The sequence below is a fragment of the Mesoplodon mirus genome, assembly GCF_964341445.2.
Source record: "Mesoplodon mirus genome assembly, chromosome: 12".
Taxonomy (NCBI): domain Eukaryota; kingdom Metazoa; phylum Chordata; class Mammalia; order Artiodactyla; family Ziphiidae; genus Mesoplodon; species Mesoplodon mirus.
This window is the reverse complement of record NC_138988.1, coordinates 37,729,126-37,749,529: the sequence shown is the minus strand read 5'-3', so window position 1 is coordinate 37,749,529 and position 20,404 is coordinate 37,729,126. Positions and strand designations below refer to the sequence as shown.

General features: G+C 40.8%; 1 protein-coding gene across 4 annotated transcripts in view; it reads left to right on the top strand.

The window, feature by feature from the left end:
• The first annotated feature begins 948 nt into the window (after window positions 1–948).
• Window positions 949–20,404, top strand: part of DOCK3 (dedicator of cytokinesis 3) — a 404,100-nt gene continuing 384,644 nt past the window's right edge. For all 4 annotated transcript variants that reach the window (XM_082638633.1, XM_082638632.1, XM_082638631.1 and 1 more), the window contains exon 1: window positions 949–1,032. In XM_082638633.1, coding sequence (XP_082494759.1) covers window positions 996–1,032 — 37 coding nt within the window. In that variant the 5' untranslated portion in view covers window positions 949–995. The remainder of the gene's footprint in view (window positions 1,033–20,404) is intronic.

Genomic DNA, 20,404 nt, shown 5'->3' with positions numbered 1-20,404 from the left:
AACAACACCTCCCTCCCGCCCCCTACTCCCCCTTCCCCCAACCCAATGAGCAACTGCTTCCTTACTAGGAAGCCTGCAGTGATTGTTTTGGCCCCAAACATTTACTACGCAGGCCAACTCAGCGAAACAAGAACCAAGGAGGCCCTAGCGGCTTCGGCCTAGGAGGAGTCCCAGAGACCTAAGAGCGAGGGGCACGAGTATGCCCCACTTGGTTCTCCTGCGGCGACCCCACCCTGCGGGCCCGGGCGCTGCGCAGGGTGGCTCCTGGGACCTTTCCAGGGATGGGGTCGTGACAGCGCCGTGGATGACACCTGGATGGTCATAAAGGTATCCTTCCCTCCTTTCCCTGCTCTCCCCTCTCCGACCGGCGGATCTCACGGGGATCTCGGCGTGCCTGGCAGGAGGCACTGAACGCCGAAGCCCAGGGGGTCCGAGGGACTCCCACCTGCCCAACCCCGCATCCTCCAGCGCTTGCTGCCGCCCGGGGCCTTGGGCCTAAGAGCCAGTCCTGACCCCGGCGGAGCCATTCAATCGCCTCTCGCGGATTTCCCTCCGCTGCCGCGCGGCGGCGGCAACACGTGGGCTCGCGCGCGGGCTCGGGCGGCGCGAGCCCGGGCAGCGCGAGCCCGGGCAGCGCGAGCTCCCGCGCGCCGGGAAGCGGCGCATGCGCGGGCGTCCTGCGAGCCCGCTGAGGAGAGCCGAATCGCAGCGGCGCCGGGAGCCGAGCAGCGGAGCTGTGAGGAGCGAGCGGTGGCGTGAGAACGGCAGGGACTGACAGGTGGCAAACCCTTGCTGGGGCGTCCGCGGAACCTGGCGGTCCGGGCGTGGCGGCGGTGGCATCCCGGACGGCCTGTGAGGGATGCGCCGCCCACTGCCCTGCGCCGCCTGACCGCCCCCGCCTCGCCTAGCGGTGCGCCACAGCCGGGCCCGCGGCCGTCCCCGCCGCGCTGTCGCCCGGCCGCCGCCGCGCCCGCGGGGTCGCGCCCGGCCCGGCCATGTGGACCCCCACGGAGGAAGAGAAATACGGCGTAGGTAGGTGAGGCTCCGGCCTGGCCGCGGCGGGGGTTTGGGGGACGCGCCCTTGCTCTCGGCCTCGTGCCGGCCCCGCCTCGATTCGCGCCCGCGCGCCTCCCGCCGCTGCCCGCAGGCTGCGCGGCCTCGGCGCGGGGTGTGCGCGGGGTGGGGGCGGCGCGGGCGCGGGCGCGAGGCGCGGGGGTGGGAGCGGGTCCCTGGGTGCGGGGAGGGCGGCAGGGGGCGCTGGCAGCGCGGCCTCGGCAGGTGCGGCCGGAGGGAGGGGTGGGCAGGGCCCCAGAGGCTCCCCAAGGTTTTTGGTGTGGGGCATAGGGCAGTTTCACCGAAGAAGCCAAATTCTGGAAACCTGTTTTCTCCTTTCTTAAACCTCAATTTTAGTGAGTTTCTGCACCTGAGTTGATGAGCCCGATGACTCTTTATTTTTGGAGTGGAGCCTTAGGGAAAAAAAAGGGATAAAATACGTTGACATCATTTTTCCAGTTCAGAATTTTGCAGACATTTGACTGGAAATGTTTGATCCGTTTTAGTTTGTTTTGCCTTCAATATTATAAATAATTATTACTTAAAATAAGAAGTGTTTTTGCACATGTCCCAATGTTTAGTGTATATTACAGTCACGGTTTTGTTAAGAAACAAACGAACCTGTTTTTAGATGAGACCATTATTCCTCTTAGAATCCTCTTTTTATCTGTTACAAGTGTTAAACTCCAGAAGCTAAATAATTCTTATAATACTCAACTTCTTTAAAAGGCATATTCAATAATTTAAGGGATTGAATATTACTTTTACTTTTATAGTGTTAGTGTTTTGTGGCGATAACATGAGAGAGGAGTTCAGCCACACTGCATTATTGTGTCACCTGTCATTCAGTTAGAAACAGATAGAAAAATGAGTGTACAGGTTTTTTTCTCTGCCTAAGTTTTAATGGAAAATTTTAGATGGGGAGATCTGTCTAAACACAGACTTTTGTTTCCCATGTTTACTGCAGCTCAGTCAAGGTTTAGTTCACAGTTCCCTACAAAATAAACTGTCAGTGGTAACAAACGTTTAGGAATACCATCAGGCGAATTATGTGGAAACTGAATGTATTTAAATTTAAGGACCTGCAGAGAGATCTGTGCTGGTAGAAAATCTTGTTTTGAAAGGTAACTTTCTGAAGTTTTAAATTAGCTGTGCTCTAAGGGCGTAATGATACAAGCTAGGATGGAAGTGATAAAAGGAGCCCTAGTGCTAGAGTCTCTGTTGAAATGGGATTGGGAAATGATGTGAAGAGCCGGGATTCACCTCTGGGAACATTTTATCCTTTCTCTTAGAGCATTCCCTAAATACTAAATACATTTTGTGATGTGAAGAGTTGATGGTTTATCTTTTTTGTAACTTGCTCTCAGACCTGCTTAACTAGAATAACAAATAACTGATGTGAAAGTGGTCAACTGTCCAGTGGCACCTAAGTGATACTTTCTTTCCTGCTGGGTCGGAACCTGTGAGTAGTGGAATTGGCAGATTTCTGAGTCCTGGCTTCTTTTTACTGGTGTTGTGGGCAAGTTATTTAACATCATTTTCTTAATGTGTAAATTGGGGATAATATTTACCTACAGGGTTGTGAAAATCAAATGAGAGCATACCAAATGCTTAATAAATGTTAATTTCTCCTTTTCCCCTTAGTACAGTATTTAGAGTAATAACACTAGGCATTTCCTCAGGTGTGTTGGTTCTGAGATGGAGGCAATGCAGGGTAATCAAGATAGGCATATGTGAATCTCAAAGCACTAGGATTTGGTGTGTGATTTACTCAGGAAGATGGAAGGAAATTTTTGCATTCCTTGGACTGTGGGTTTAGCTTTAGAAAAATTTTTTCCTGTGGAGGGGTACAGCATTGGGCACAGGGTAGGACTTAAATGCTTGTTAAATGAGAGAGACAGTTATTCTGAAGACATTAGCAGCTGTGATTTAGTGTAATTTATTTGCCCTTTCTGCCAAACACAGAAAGTCTCTATCATCTTCTCTCACAGCTTTCTTCTACTATCCCTTCCTCAGCTATGGTCTAAAAGTTCTTGTGTAGATTGTTCACACTCAATATGTTTTTTCCATAAGCATTTCGGGGCTACACTCCTAGGTCTTTTCATAAAAGCCAGTTCAGTCTATAAAGAGCCTAAATATTGTACTTACAGTGAGAAAAATAGTCAATTAAAAATGGTATGTTAGCTGCATTGTTTAATTGTTAGGTTGAAAATCTAAACATTGGACTTCTCTGGTGGTGCAGTGGTTAAGAATCCGCCTGCCAATGCAGGGGACACGGGTTCGAGCCCTAGTCTGGGAAGATCCCACATGCCACAGAGCAACTAAGCCTGTGCACCACAACTACTGAGCCTGCGCTCTAGAGCCCGTGAACCACAACTGCCGAGCCCGCGTACCACAGCTACTGAAGCCTGCACGCCTAGAGCCTGTGTTCCACAACAAGAGAAGCCACCGCAATGAGAAGCCTGTGCACTGCAACGAAGAATAGCCCCCACTCGCTGCAACTAGAGAAAAGCCCACACACAGCAACGAAGACCCAACACAGCCAAAGATAAAATAAATAAATAAATAAAAATAAATAAAAAAAAGAAAATCTAAACATTATCATTATTCCTATGAGAAAATGTTTCAGATTTCAACTTTGATTTTTATGCGCAGCATGGAGCACAGATTTCTATCTCTGCTTGCTAGCCCATAATCCTTACAGCAAGGAGGGAAAATATATCTTTTTCCCACCAATTTGTATAAATTGCTTGGATGTGGGTGAGGGAAGGAGTCCTCTTCTGCAGCAGTGCAAGGGAGTTTCTCCCAGTGCAGCTGTTCATCTTATTTGACATTGGTAAGGTTTTTGAGATCATGTAGTAATATCTTAATGCCTTTAAAATTTATGATATAGAAATTCTGTACAAGTTATAACACTTTCAAATTATTTGATTTATTTGCTTAGGACTAGGCAATATCTGAGCTTCCCTTTCCATTGTAATATTCTGTGACTGAGTTTAGAGGAAGGGGAGGAAACTACCCTTTTTTGAAGATCAATGATGGACCAGTCAGTGTGTTGGGGATTCTCACTTATGTTATACCGTGTAGATCCCCAGAGCAGTCTTAATGTTATCTTCATTACACAGATGATGAAATTGGATCTCAGAGGTTGTTGATCCTTTTTTGTCCTTTAACAATTAAATATTCCCCTTAATTTTCTTCCTGGCAATGGGCAATATTTTTGCCATATACTTGACTCTCTTACTGTCCATCTGTAGTATCACAAGGAGCTGTTCTTTACTGAACCCTTTTAGCCTGTGTTCTGACTCCTTATGTCTCTTCCTCTTAGAGATTCTCTGCTTTTCTTTCTGTTGCCATAAATGCTTGGAAAGTCCTGCATCTTAACCATTCTTTATTTTACCTTTTCAAGAAGCTTCCTATTCTAGAGTGAATTAGGTGAGAAAAATCCAACCATTTTTGTGAAACACCTGTCTTTTCCCATATTGACTGCACCCAAACTACCAAATATAGAAACTGAAGACCAAGAAAATACTTTTCCCATCCTCTAACAGCAGCAGCAGTAAACACCACCAACAAATGAAACAAGAGTTTGTAAATTAAATTCCTAGAGTAGAATAGCCGCAGAGATTTGAGTACATGTGTGTTAGTTTGGCATCTTAGCAGTGAAAGCTGCTTCATAATGTCATCTTGTTTATTCTGCTGTCCTGAGGTAAATTTTATAATAATTCAGAGCATTTATTGCTTATTCTTTTCTAATCCCCACTTAGCAGACCATGAAAAAATTTCCTTATTACCAACCAGATTACCTTCTATTTTAGTTTTGTAATGTCATATTTATTTTTTTTCTAATTTAAAAACAATGCATATTTTCTGCCTTACTTTTACCTGATTTCCTTCTGCTTGATTTTCCCCAGGTAGGAAAAACAAACAAACAAACAAAAACAACACTTAAAAAAAGCCCTGAATCCTTAAAAGAAATTTAACTTCTAATGATCCTGTGGTGCAGAGGCATATGAAGGTGGGAAGGGAATAGGTCCATGAAACCACATCTGAAAGAACCAGTGTTCACAAAATTTCACTAAATCTGTTGGTATATGGGCTACAACTCAGTGAAATAGTGCGAGGGCAGTGGGCTCTTTAGTTACTTGCTCTGTAAGGAAATCCCAGCCTTTGAAGCCTTGGAAAAGGCCCTGTATCTTTATTGCTCAGAGGTAAAGGCATCCACTAGAGGTAGAGAAGACACCATAAACCCAGGACTTTATTTTGCCCTGAAAAGTGAGGATGTGCTTGATGTTTTATGATCAGGGGTTTAGTGTTTACAGGGAACTTCCACATCGTGATTCTGCTTGAGCTTTACACCGTAAAGCTCCTTTTTTTTTTTTTTTTTAAACAGATGACAAAGAAACTTTAACTGAAAGAAATTAAGTGACTGATCTAAGATACTTAAGCCAACTAAGTGCCAATTTGAGATTTCAACCTAGAACTTGGGGATTCTATTCTAATCCACAGCTGCTTTCATTACACCATGTTGCCTCTGAAAAGAATTTGTCAGCAGTGTATGTCTCTGGCTCAAAAAAATAAGGCCTTTTTAACAGACTTCAGATTTAAATTGGATAGTTATATTTAAGGAATTTTATTTCTATATTAAGCATTTTTATAAGACTACATAGTATTTATCGTTCTGCTTCTGAATATATGATTTGCATTGCTGATGAGTACAGATTCAAGGCATGACAATTCATAAGGCAGGTTTTTAACAGCCTTGAGGAGTATGTTGGGTACTATTGCCCTCTTTTAAAGACATTGTTAGTAGGGAAGAAAGAAGTTGATTTCAGCAAACATTTATTGAGTGCCTTCTTAGACCGAGATGGCTTTGTTTTGATCTGCCATTCTGTAAAGCAAGCAGGAAATAATCAGCAGGAAATGATCAATATTTTAACAGGAAAGTCAATATGCAACAATATTCTATAGACTATTCAAATGTTATGGTTAATTTTATCATGCAGTGTTATGAGAGAATATGCTTTAGAAACATAAAGCTTAATTGTAAACGTGACACCATTTTCTATCATTTTTAGACACGTTCTGAAGCATGATGTCTCAAAAGAATGGTCATTGAGGTTGGAAGTGCTTTATATTCATACCATACTTTTACATTGGTGCTGAATTTCAATTTTTAATAGTTTGTATTATGCTTTTTTTTTGAATTCTTGTGTCTTTATTCTTGAAGATAAGAATGATCTGAATTTATTCCCAATGTATAAGCATTATTGGATATGCTATATTAGGGCTTTATTCCAATGTTGTACTTTTACCATAATGAACAAACCTGTTTATTATGATTATGCTCTAAAGACTCTTGTATACACCCTCTTGATAGATTTTGTATAGAAAAGCAAGATTTTTTTCCACATAAAGGTTCTGGGAACTTAAAAATTTTTTTCATAAGTACGTTGCCAAATTATTTTAACTGTGGCCCAAGTAACTGCAGTTGACTTGCTATATCACACATTAGGATACTCTAGTAAGGATAATCACTGTGTTGGGAAATGTCATTCAGAAACTTCCTGTTTTTCTACTTATCTACAATGGAATAAAATCTCAACCTCCTGCTTCCATCTGTTTCTCCCTCTCTCTTTAGAACTCATTCATGAGCTCTTGTTGATTGATGAATGAGAACAAAAATTGATGGAAGAATTAATGTATGATAAATGAAGAACTTTATATTACAGACTTAGTATCATACTTTGACCTTTCTTCAAATACATCTAGTGACAGTGCCCTCACCACTTTTTGAGGCAGCCCATTTTATTGTTAGACAGCTGTGATGAGAACATTCTTCCTTGCTGAATAGACTCCTTGTAATTTCTTATAAGTTTGTGTTCTGTGTTTACATATAAATAACTTTCATCATAGCCTTTCAGTAATTCATAAAATTTTAGTATTGTAAGGGATCTTAGAGATAATATGGTTTAAGGCTCCAGAGCTAAGTAAGACCAGTGGAATAGCTAACATTCATTAAGTGTTTACTGTGTGCCCAGCACTTGCATGTTATGGCTCAAATTTGCTTTTTCAGTCTCATCTTCTGACTTGCTTGTATTTTACACTTTAGCCAAACTGAACTTTCCCCAAGTCCTTCTGTCTGGACTTAATTATACCAGTGCTGCCGTGTGCCAGGACTGTTTGCCATCTATTAAAAACTTCTTGTTATTTGCTGCATCATGTCTCTGTTCATATTCTTTCTATGTGGGGTGCCTCCCCCCACCCCATCTTCATCTCTCAGATTCTTTCCTATCTGTTAAGGCTTCTATCATGTATTAACTATCTTTGTAAATCTTTTTCTACCTTGACCATACCCCTTTCTTTCTCCAAACAGATAGATTTTATTCTATGATACTTTACATCTTACAGTGGTATATTTATTCTGTCCTCTTCCATTAGATTAATGTCCTTCCAACTTTTGACTATGATCTACAATAAGAAATACAATTAAAATTATTATCTCTTATGTGTGTATGTTTATACTATACACACACATAAAAAAGTTAAACAAAAGTTTCATGGTATAGTATTTTGTAGAGTGTACTCTGATGTTTCTATTCATTTCTGTTTCATCAAAAAATATTGGTGGCGGGCTTCCCTGGTGGTGCAGTGGTTGGGAGTCCGCCTGCCGATGCAGGGGACATGGGTTCGTGCCCCGGTCTGGGAAGATCCCGCATGCCGCGGAGCGGCTGGGCCCGTGAGCCATGGCCGCTGAGCCTGTGTGTCCGGAGCCTGTGCTCCGCAACGGGAGAGGCCACAGCGGTGAGAGGCCCTTGTACCACAAAAAAAAAAAAAAAAAAATTGGTGGCAGCGCAATTGATTTTTTTGACCCATGGTTAACTCTGATTTAGGCTATGAACTCTTAAAAAGTGGGGATTTTGCCATATTTACAGTTGACCCTTGAGCAATGCAGGGGTTGGAGCGCCAACACCTCACACAGTCAAAAATCTGTGTTCTGCTTTTTTGGCCTCAAAAACAAAGGAGAGGGCCTCCCTGGTGGCGCAAGTGGTTGAGAGTCCGCCTGCCGATGCAGGGGATACGGGTTCGTGCCCCGGTCTGGGAGGATCCCATATGCCGCGGAGCGGCTGGGCCCGTGAGCCATGGCCGCTGGGCCTGCGCGTCCGGAGCCTGTGCTCCGCAACGGGGGAGGCCACAACAGTGAGAGGCCCGCATACCGCAAAAAGGAAAAAAAAAAAAAAAAAAAAAAAAAAAAAAAAAAAAAAAAAAAAACAAAGGAGATGATAAAATGACTCACCCAAGGGCAGGAAGCTGAAACAGTTTGGATGGAATCAGAACTCAAACCCTAGTTCTTTTGATTCCACATATTGTGATCTCTAATTAAATGCAAACTTTTCCCCACACTTAGTTAATTTAAAGATCTATAACATGAAAACCCAGGTATTATATTTATTGAAAAAAATTGTGTATAAATGGACCTGCACAGTTCAAACCTGTGTTGTTCAAGGGTCAGCTGTATCTTTGTGTTCTTGACAGACATAACTCAGTACCAGGTATATAGAAGGTTTTATACATGTATTTTAGCATTGAGTTGGATGTTTTTTGTTAATGTGGTATAAAGCCTGATATTCGGAGACTTTTGAGCTGCCATTTCACACTAATTACTCATACTGGTTTTATAACAGCTAAACTCTAGATTTTACTGCATATTAAGTGAAGTAAAGCTAGATCTCCATCCTGAATGTGTGCTATTGATAATAAACATAAATGTAAAATTTTAGTTTCATTTAAAAAAGATTTTACATTTATTTTCATTACATTTCATTGAGGGGGAGCATATTTGGCTTGCCACTGTTGGTCCTAAATGGGGGGTGGGCTCTCTGTATTTGGCTCATTAGTACAACTTGTCAAGTCTTTTTTGTAGCTTGAGTTTCATCCCACATATTATCATCTCTTCCTTGAAGTTTCACCTACACAGTTGATAAACCTGTCTTCTGTCCTTTTCCAAGTGGCTGGTAAAAATGTTGAACAGAATAGGAAAAAAATTTCATTACCTAGAGGGAAGTGTCCAGTTTATAAAGGAGTAGTTTTTGTTATGTTGTGTTTTGAATGCAAATTATCAGGATGACTTACTGAATGCTTCATGACAGTGCCAGCTGTGCCACCTTTGTGAACCTGATAGTGTTTGGGGTTAGGATGTATTCCTGGCCAGACTGTGGTCTATGGCCAAAGAGGAAGGATGCTGCTAAAGTCTGTGTGGCCTTACTTTTAAGTGTGGGGAGTGATAAAGGTATATTAGCCTTAAAAAGATCTGAAGTCCATTTTCATCTTCATGTATAGGAGGAAGGGTGGCATGAAACTTGAGTTTTGTTTCTGATGTTCTTTCCACATTCCCTACACTTTAGATATGCTGGACAGCTCACCCTTTTCCAGACAAGCCTAAAACTCTCCTACCTTTGTCGCTTTGCTTGGTTGTTATAATATGACAGGAATGCAGTGACTACCTTTCTCTGCCTGGGGAATGCCACCTTAAAAAGCTGAAATGTCATCTTCTCTTCGATGCCTTCCCCAGCTCTGCCCAATAATAGGCATTGCTTCTTGCTCCTACAGCAGTTGGTACCAACTTCTAGTATGGCACTTATCCCTTTAGATCATGCTTAATTGCATGTCTTTGCCTCAGGGGATTGAGCTTCTCCAGGACAAGGAATTTTGTCTTGGTGTTTGTAACCCCAGCACCTAGCACATAGTGAGGGATCGATAAATGCTTAATTAGGAGTCCAACCTAGTGAAAAGTTTTATTTTGCTTTGTTAATCCTGATAGTATTTTATTTTAAAATTTTTATTTATTTATTTATTTTGGCTGCACTGGGCCTTCGTTGCGGCGCGTGGGCTTCTCTAGTTGCAGCATGTGGGTTTAGTTGCAACATATGGGATCTTACTTCCCCGACCAGGGATTGAACCTGGGCCCCCTGCATTGGGATCATGGAGTCTTAACCACTGGAGCACCAGGGAAGTCCCCCTGATAGTATTTTAAAAGGCAGGCTGTAAGTCTAATAATATTTAGTTGTTAGAAATCTGTGAAATCATGAATACACTTTTTTTTCCTGAGCCTTTCTCTTTCTTGAGTCTGTTAGGAAGGTTTACTGCCTGTGGCTGAGTTGAGATGACTGATTTTGGGTGGGAGCCTTAGGATTCCAGTATGAATCCATCTCACCTAGAGTTTCACAGTTATCACAACAGTGATTCAGAAAATTTGTAGCAGGTAATTGGGATGCCACTTGAATTTACCCCAAAATATCTCTTTCGTTTGACACCTTTGGGGAAGCTGTGTTTTGGATGAGTGACTTTTCCATAGAACTCAAGGTTAAACCTTTAAAAGCACCAAGAGAATATTTTTTTGTTGGATTTTTTTATAGTAAAAGATAATATGTTCCATTCTTCCCTGTATTGAATTCAATATGTTGAATACATTTGAGCTTTTTCTGTGTAACATTTCCCCTCTGATCACATAAGATATATATTCATTATAGACACGTCAGTAACTGTAGAAAAATACACAAAAAAGAAAATAAGGGTGATATCTTATTTTTGTTACCCAGACATAACCCCTCTCAACACACTGGCATATCTTTCCAGTCTTTTTTTCTGATGCAGGCATTTAAAATAAATTTAGGACTATACTGTTTATATTGTCATTCAGTATTTTATTTTATTTTATTTTTAAAACTCAAGTAATTTATTTATTGGCCATGCAGCATGTGGGATCTTAGTTCCCTGACCAGGGATCAAAACCACGCCCCTTGCAGTGGAAGCATGGAGTCTTAACCACTGGACCACCAGAGAAGTCCCAACAGTCTTTTATTTTAAATCTGCTATACTATGAACATTTTCTTATGTCTGGAATGTCATTGTTTTAATGACTGCTGTTCCATTAGGTACTATTAGGTACTATAATTTACCTAATCTCCTACTTCTGAGCAGTTGGTCATTAGAAATTAACTATTGCCAGACGGTGAGGGTACTTGTTTCTCTGCACCCTTGTCAGTATAGGGCATTATTTTCTCCACAAATTTGCATCTTCAAAAATTTCAAAATTGATAACATGCTTAAGAGGAATAAATTCTCAGGCATTACAAAAATAAAGTATCCTGTACTACCATTTCAACTTCTTGGGCATCATTTGTTTAATTGAACTTTCTGACTATTTGATATTGTTAATACAAATAAGTGATTATGACTTTGATACAGTGATACTTGTTTGCTTCCTCACTGAAATCCCTGGGAAGATCACTAATTCCAGTTAGTGGTTCTCTTGTTTGTTTGCTCCTTTTCTCATCTGGCTGTGATGCTCTCTGGGAATTTGGTGGTGGTGGTGGTGGTCGGGGAGGGGGGATATGTGAGACTCTTCGACTCGCTATTAGTGACTTGAAATGTTATTTTTGTTTTGTTTTGGTATTCTTTCTATCTCTTTACATTTCTGTTCTCTGTAGCTACTTCAGTGTCATTCGTTTCCTTTTCCTGTTTGCCAGCCACTCTTTGCTGTTTGCTTCTTTCCCCAGCCATACCTTTTCAAGCTAGACCCGAATTGAACTTGTTCAAGGGAAACTGGGTAATCAACTCTATGAAAAACTAAAGTGGCTCCTTTCCTTTCTATTGGAGTGAAATTCAGTGCCTTTATGAAAAACTTAGACCTGTTAAAAGAACTTTCTGACTCATGGCCAGGGCTGGGCTCTGTAGGAATGCCTGGCTTTGGAACAGAGGCAGTGCTCTGGGAGTGATAGAGCCTAATGCAGATTTGCTCCATGCAGAGCAGTTTCCCCTCTGGGTGGCTGCAGTTTCCCCTTAGGGGTACTTGGACCATTATGGATGGAGGGAAGGAACTGTTTGAAAAGAAAAACTTTTGATACATTTAAACATACTGGAATATTTAAGCTCTGATAAGACAATGGTGTATGATTGTAGGTAATGAGACTGTGGTTGTCCCACAAAGCACTCATTGTTTTTATTGATTTGCTTTCTCAGAAACCATAGCAGGTTTCTGTGTTAGTTATGTAGAGTAATGAACTGTTTTAATTGGTTAATTCTTCACCCTGATATTTACAATTTACCCAAATTAAGTGTACAATTTAGTGGCATTAAATACATTCAAATTGTTGTATAACTATCACTACTATTTATTTCCAGAGCTCTTTTTATCATCCCAAACAAAAACTCTATACCCCTCCCTGCAGCTCCAGGTAACCTCTATTCTACTTTCTGTCTCTGTGAATTTGATTATTCTAGATACCTCATATAAATGGAATCATACAATATTTGTCTTTTTGTATTCGGCTTATTTTACTTAGCATAACATTTTCAGGGTTCGTGCATGTTGTAGCAGGCATCAAAATTTCATTCCTTTTTATATCTGAATAATATCCCATTGTGTGAGTATATATCACATTTATTTATACATTCATCTGTTGTTGTACACTCAGGTAGTTTCCACCTTTTGGCTCTTATGAATTAAGCTGCTATGAATATTAGTGTGCAAGTATCTGTTAGAGTCCCTATTTTCGGATCTCTTGGTGTATACCTAGCATTGGAATTGCTGGATCAAATGGTAATTCATGTTTAACTTTTTGAGAAATCACCTATTTTCCACATCAGTTGTACAATTTTACATTACCACCAACAACTTGTGAGAGTCCCACATCCTCTCCAACACTTATTTTTTGGCCACACTGTGTGGCATGTGGGATCTTAGTTCCCTGACCAGGGATCGAACCCATGCTCCCTGCATTGGAAGCATGGAGTCTTAACCACTGGACTGCCAGGGAGGTCCAACACTTCTTATTTTTTGATAATAGCCATCCTAATGGGTGTGAAGTGGTATCTCATTATGGTTTTGATTTGCATTTCCCTAGTGATTAGTGATGTTGAGCATCTTTTCATGTGCTTATTGGCTATCTGTATATTTTCGTTGGAGAAATATCCCATTTTATGTATGTACCACATTTTGTTTACCTGTTCTTTGTTGATGGACACTTGGGTTGTTTCTACCTTTTGGTAGAAATTGTGAATAATACTATAATGAACATTTGGCATCCAAGTTTCTGTTTGACTCCCTGTTTTAAATCCTTTGGATAGGAGTGGAATTGCTTACCATTTGGTAATTCTATGTTTAGTTTTTTGGGGGAACCATCACGCTGTGTTCTGCAGTGCCTGCACCATTTTACTTTGCCATCAGCAATGCATGAGGATTCCAGTCTCTTTACATCCTTGCTAATACTTGTTGTTTTCTGTCTTTTAAAAAAATGTTTCTATAAATGGCCATCCAAATGGGTGTGAAGTGGTATTTCATTGCAGTTTTAAAAATTTATTTATTTATTTATTTATTTATTTATTAATTTATATTTGGCTGCATTGGGTCTTCGCTGCTGAACGTGAACTTTCTCTAGTTGTGGTGAGCGGGGGCTACTCTTACTTTTGGTGTGCGGACTTCTCATTGCGGTGGCTTCTCTTGTTGTGGAGCACAGGGTCTAGGTGCATGGGCTTCAGTAGCTGTGGCATGTGGGCTCAGTAGTTGTGGCTCGTGGGCTCTAGAGCACAGGCTCAGTAGTTGTGGTGCACGGGCCTAGTTGCTCCGTGACATGTGGGATCTTCCTGGACCAGGGCTTGAACCTGTGTCCCCTGCACCGTCAGGTGGATTCCTAACCACTGTGCCACCAGGGAAGTCCCTCATTGTGGTTTTGATTTGCATTTTTCCTAATAATTAGTGATGTTGAGCGTCTTTTCATGTGCTTATTGGCCATTTGTGTGTTGTTTTTGGAGAAACGTCTATTCAAGTACTTTGCCCATTTTAAAATAGATTTTTGTTGCTGTTGTTAGTTTGTAGCTCTTTATATATTCTGGATATTAATTCCTTATCAGATACATGGTTTACAGATATTTTCTCCCATTTCATGGTTTGCCTTCTCACTCTGTTACAGTGTCCTTTGATATACAGAAGTTTTAAATTTTTACACAGTCTAATTTATGTTTTCTTTTGTCATTTGTGCTTTTGGTGTCATATTCAAGAAATCATGGTCAAATCCATCATGAGGCTTTCCCCCATGTTTCCTTCTAAGAGTTTTATAGTTTTAGCTTTTACATTTAGGTCTTTGATCTATTTTGAGTTAATTTTTGCATATGGCATAAGGTAAAGGTCCAGCTTCATTCTTTTGTATATGGATGTCCAGTTTTCTCAGCATTGTTTGTTGAAAAGTCTGTCTTTCCCATTGAATGGTCTTAGCACCTTTGTTTGAAATCATTTGGCCATATATTTGATGGTTTATTTTTGGGCTCTATCTTTATGCTGATATGTCTGTCTTTATGCCAGTACCACACTGTTTTCTGTGCCTTTGTAGCAGGTTTTTTTTTTTTTGCGGTACGTGGGCCTCTCACTGTTGTGGCCTTTCTCGTTGCGGAGCACAGGCTCCGGACACGCAGGCTCAGCGGCCATGGCTCATGGGCCCAGCCGCTCCGCGGCATGTGGTATCCTCCCGGACCGGGGCATGAACCCGTGTCCCCTGCATCGGCAGGCGGACTCTCAACCACTGTGCCACCAGGGAAGCCCTGTAGCAGGTTTTGAAATCAGGAAGTGTGAGTACTCCCACTTTGTTCTTCTTTTTCAAGTTTGTTTTGCCTCTTTGGGGTCCCTTGAGATTCCATTTGAATTTTAGGAAGAATTTTTCTATTTCTACAAAAAGTGCCATTGGGATTTTGACAGGAATTGCAGTGAATTTGTAGATTGCTTTAGGTAGTATTGTCATATTAACAATATTAATTCTTCCAGTCAGTGATCACGGATGCTTTACATTTACTTAGGGTGTCTTTATTTATTATTATTATTTTTTTTATTTTTGGCTGCGTTGGGTCTGTGTTGCTGCACATGGGCTTTCTCTAGTTGCAGTGAGCGGGGGCTACTCTTCATTGCAGTGCGTGGGCTTCTCGTTGCGGTGGCTTCTCTTGTGGAGCATGGCTCTAGGTGCGTGGGCTTCAGTAGTTGCAGCATGCGGGCTCAGTAGTTGCAGCATATGGGCCCTAGAGTGAGCGGGCCTCAGTAGTTGTGGCGCGAGAGCTCAGTAGCTGTGGCTCGCGGGCTCTAGAGCGCAGACTCAGTAGTTCTGGCACATGGGCTTAGTTGCTCTGCAGCATGTGGGATCTTCCCGGATTAGGGATCACCCGTGTCCCCTGCATTGGCAGGTGGATTCTTAACTATTGCACCACCAGGAAAGTCCTTGCAATTGTTTTCTTAATTTTGTTTTTGTGTTGTTCATTGTTAATGTATTTTTGCATGTTAATTTTATATCATGCAACTGCTGAGTTCATCTGTTAGCCCTAACATTTTTTTTTGATTGCCTTCTTTAAGGTTTTCTACATATAAGATCATGTCATCTGCAAAGAGAGATCATTTTATTTCTTCCTTTCATATTTGGATGCCTTTTGTTTCTTTTTCTTGCCCAATTACTACTCTGGCTAGAACTTCTAGCACTGTGTTGAAAAGGCGAAAGCAGTCATTCTCGTCTTGTTCCTGATCTTAGAGGAAAAGCTTTCAGTCTTTCACACTGAGTATGATGCTTGCTGTAGATTTTTCATATATTTTTCTTTTTTTCTTAACAAGGTTAGTTTTCATTTCACTTAACCCAAGCTACTACTTGTTCATGCCCAGACTGTGTGTGTTGTTTGTATCTGTAAAAGTATGTATCTGGGCATTTTATGTCTTCTTCTTCTCAGTATTTTTTTTTTTTTGAACTTTATTTATTTATTTTTTGTACAGCAGCTTTTTTTTTTTTTTTTTTTTTTTTTTTGCGGCACGCGGGCCTCTCACTGTTGGGGCCTCTCCCGTTGTGGAGCACAGGCTCCGGACGCAGAGGCTCAGCGGCCATGGCTCACGGGCCCAGCTGCTCTGCGGCATGTGGGATCTTCCTGGACAGGGGCACGAACCCACGTCCCCTGCATCGGCAGATGGACTCTCAACCACTGCGCCACCAGGGAAGCCCTGTACAGCAGATTTTTATTAGTTGTCTATTTTACACATATTAGTGTATATATGTCAATTGCAATCTCCCATTTCATCCCCCCCCCACACTTTCCTCCCTTGGTGTCCATACGTTTGTTCTCTACATCTGTCTCTATTTCTCCCTTGCAAACTGGTTCATCTATACCATTTTTCTACATTCCACATATATGCGTTAATATATGATACTTGTTTTTCTCTTTCTGACTTACTTCAATCTGTATGACAGTCTGTAGGTCCATCCACGTCTCTGAAAATTACCGGATTTCATTCCTTTTTATGGCTGAGTAGTATTCCATTGTATATATGTACCACATCTTCTTTATCCGTTAGTCTGTCAGTGGGCATTTAGGTTGCTTCCATGACCTGGTTGTTGTAAATAGTGTTGCAATGAACATTGGGGTGCATGTGTTTTTTTTTGTTTTTTTTTTGTTTTTTGCGGTATGCAGGCCTCTCACTGCCGGGGCCTCTCCCGTTGCGGAACACAGGCCCCGGACGCGCAGGCCCAGCGGCCATGACCCACGGGCCCAGCCGCTCCACAGCACGCGGGATCCTCCTGGACCGGGGCACGAACCCCCGCCCCCTGCATCGGCAGGCGGACATTCAACCACTGCGCCATCAGGGAAGCCCGCATGTGTGTTTTTGAATTATGGTTTTCTCAGAGTATGTGCCCAGTAGTGGGATTGCTGGGTCATATGGTAGTTCTATTTTTAGTTTTTTAAGGAACCTCCATACTGTTCTCCATAGTGGCTGTATCAATTTACATTCCCACCAACAGTGCAAGAGGGTTCCCTGTTCTCCACACCCTCTCCAGCATTTGTTTGTAGATTTTCTGATGATGCCCAGTCTAACTGGTGTGAGGTGATACCTCAGTGTAGTTCTGATTTGCATTTCTCTGATAATCAGTGATGTTGAGCATTCTTTCACGTGCTTGTTGGCAATCTGTATATCTTCTTTGGAGAAATGTCTATTTAGGTCTTCTGCCCATTTTTTAATTGTGTTGTTTGTTTTTTTAATATTGAGCTAATGAGATGTTTATATATTTTGGAGATTAATCCTTTGTTTGTTGAGTCATTTGGAAATATTTTCTCCTATTCTGAGGGTTGTCTTTTCGTCTTGTTTATAGTTTCCTTTGCTGTGCAAAAGCTTTTAAGTTTCATCAGGTTCCATTTGTTTATTTTTGTTTTTATTTCCATTACTCTAGGAGGCGGGTCAAAAAAGATCTTGCTGTGATTTATTTCAGATTGTTCTTCCTATGTTTTCCTCTAAGAGTTTTATAGTGTCCGGCCTTACATTTAGGTCTTTAATCCATTTTGAGTTTATTTTTGTGTACGGTGTTAGGGAGTGTTCTAATTTTATTCTTTTACATGTGGCCATCCAGTTTTCCCAGCGCCACTTATTGAAGAGACTGTCTTTTCTCCATTGTATATCGTTGCCTCCTTTGTCATAGATTAGTTGACCATAGGTGCATGGGTTTATTTCTGGGCTTTCTATCCTGTTCCATTGATCTGTATTTCTGTTTTTGTGCCAGTACCATATTGTCTTGATTACTGTAGCTTTGTAGTGTCGTCTCAAGTCAGGGAGTCTGATTCCTCCAGCTCCATTTTTTCCCCTCAAGACTGCTTTGGCTATTAGGGGTCTTTTGTGTCTCCATACAAATTTTAAGATTTTTTTGTTCTAGTTCCGTAAAAAATGCCATTGGTAATTTCATAGGGATTGCATTGAATCTGTAGATTGCTTTGGGTAGAATAGTCATTTTCACAATATTGATTCTTCCAATCCAAGAACATGGTATATCTCTCCATCTGTTTTTGTCATCTTTGATTTCTTTCATCAGTGTCTTATAGTTTCTTGAGTACAGGTCTTTTACTCCTTAGGTAGGTTTAGTCCAAGGTATTTTATTCTTTTTTTTTTTTTGCGATGCGCGGGCCTCTTACTGTTGTGGCCTCTCCCGTTGCGGAGCACAGGCTCCGGACGCGCAGGCTCAGTGGCCACGGCTCACAGGCCCAGTCGCTCTGAGGCATGTGGGATCTTCCCGGACCGGGGCACGAACCCGTGTCCCCTGCATTGGCAGGCGGACTCTCAACCACTGCGCCACCAGGGAAGCCCCAGTATTTTATTCTTTTTGTTGCAGTGGTGAATGGAATGTTTCCTTTTCCTTAATTTCTCTTTCTGATCTTTCGTTGTTAGTGTATAGGCATGCAAGAGATTTCTGTGCATTAATTTTGTGTCCTGCAGCTTTACCAAATTCATTGATTAGCTCTAGTAGTTTTCTGGTGGCATCTTTAGGAATATCTATGTGTAGTATAATGTCATCTGCAAACAGTGACAGTTTTATTTCTCCTTTTCCAATTTGTATTTCTTTTATTTCTTTTTCTTCTCTGATTGCTGTGGCTGGACTTCCAAAACAATATTGAATAATAGTGGGGAGAGTGGACATCCTTGTCTTGTTCCTGATCTTAGAGGAAATGCTTTCAGTTTTTCACCATTGAGAATGATGTTTGCTGTAGGTTTGTTGTATATCGCCTTTATTATGTTGAGGTAGTTTCCCTCTATGCCCACTTTCTGGAGAGTTTTTATCATAAATTGGTGTTGAATTTTGTCAAAAACTTTTTCTGCATCTATTGAGATGATCATATGGTTTTTATTCTTCAGTTTCTTAATATGGTGTATCATATTTGCGTATATCGAAGAATCCTTGCATCCCTGGGATAAATCCCACTTGATCATGGTGTATGATCCTTTTAATGTGTTGTGGATTCCATTTGCTAGTATTTTGTTGAGGATTTTTGCATCTATATTCATCAGTGATACTGGTCTGTAACTTTCTTTTTTTGTAGTATCTTTGTGTGGTTTCAGTATTGGGGTGATGGTGGCCTTGTAGAATGAGTTTGGGAGTGTTCCTCCTTCTGCAATTTTTTGGAAGAGTTTCAGAAGGATAGGTGTTAGCTCTTCTCTAAATGTTTGATAGAGTTCGCCTGTGAAGCCGTCTGGTCCTGGACTTTGTTGGAAGATTTTTAATCACAGTTTCAATTTCATTACTTGTGATTGATCTGTTCATATTTTTTATTTCTTCCGGGTTCAGTCTTGGAAGGTTGTACCTTTCTAAGAATTTGTCCATTTCTTGCAGGTTGTCCATTTTATTGGCATAGAGTTGCTTGTAGTAGTCTCTTAGGATGCTTTGTATTTCTGCGGTGTCCATTGTAACGTCTTCTCTTTCATTTCCAATTTTATTGATTTGAGTCCTCTCCCTCTTTTTCTTGATGAGTCTGGCTAAACGTTTATCAGTTTTGTTAACAAATTGAAACAAGTTGTTTCTTTGTTTTATTTCATTTATTTCTGCTTTGATCTTTATGATTTCTTTCCTTCTACTATCTTTGGGTTTTGTTTGTTCTTCTTTCTCTCGTTCCTTTAGGTGTAAGGTTAGATTGTTTATTTGAGATTTTTCTTGTTTCTTGAGGTTGGATTGTATTGCTATAAACTTCTCTCTGAGAACTGCTTTTGCTGCATCCCATAGGTTTTGGATCGTTGTGTTTTCGTTGTCATTTGTTTTTAGGTATTTTTTGATTTCCTCAGTGATCTCTTGGTTATTTAGTAATGTATTGTTTAGCCTCCATGTATTTGTGTTTTTTAGGTTTTTTCCACTGTAATTGATTTCTCATCTCATAGCGTTGTTGTCGGAAAAGATGCTTGGTATGATTTCAGTTTTCTTAAATTTACTGAGGCTTGATTTATGATCCAGATGTGATCTGTCCTGGAGAATATTCTGTGTGCACTTGAGAAGAAAGTGTAATCTGCTGTTTTTGGATGGAATGTCCTATAAATACTAATTAAATCTATCTGGTCTGTTGTATCATTTAAAGCTTGTGTTTCCTTATTAATTTTCTGTCTGGATGATTTGTCCATTGGTGTAAGTGAGGTGTTAAAGTCCCCCACTATTATTGTGTTACTTTCGACTTCTTTTATAGCTGTTAGCAGTTGCCTTATGTATTGAGGTGCTTCTATGTTGGGTGCATATATATTTATAATTGTTATATCTTCTTCTTGGATTGATCTCTTGATCATTATGTAGTGTCCCTCCTTGTCTCTTGTAACATTCTTTATTTGAAAGTCTGTTTTCTCTGATACTAGAACTGCTACTCCAGCTTTCTTTTTCGTTCTTTTTTTTTTTCAAGATTAAATATATACTTATATTCATGATAAGTACAAACTAACATTTCCAGTTAAAACTTTTTTCTCTTTGTTTCTGATACAATTATAGTACACAGATAAACCTTTCCTTCTTATTTCCAGATTTCTGTAAACATTGCC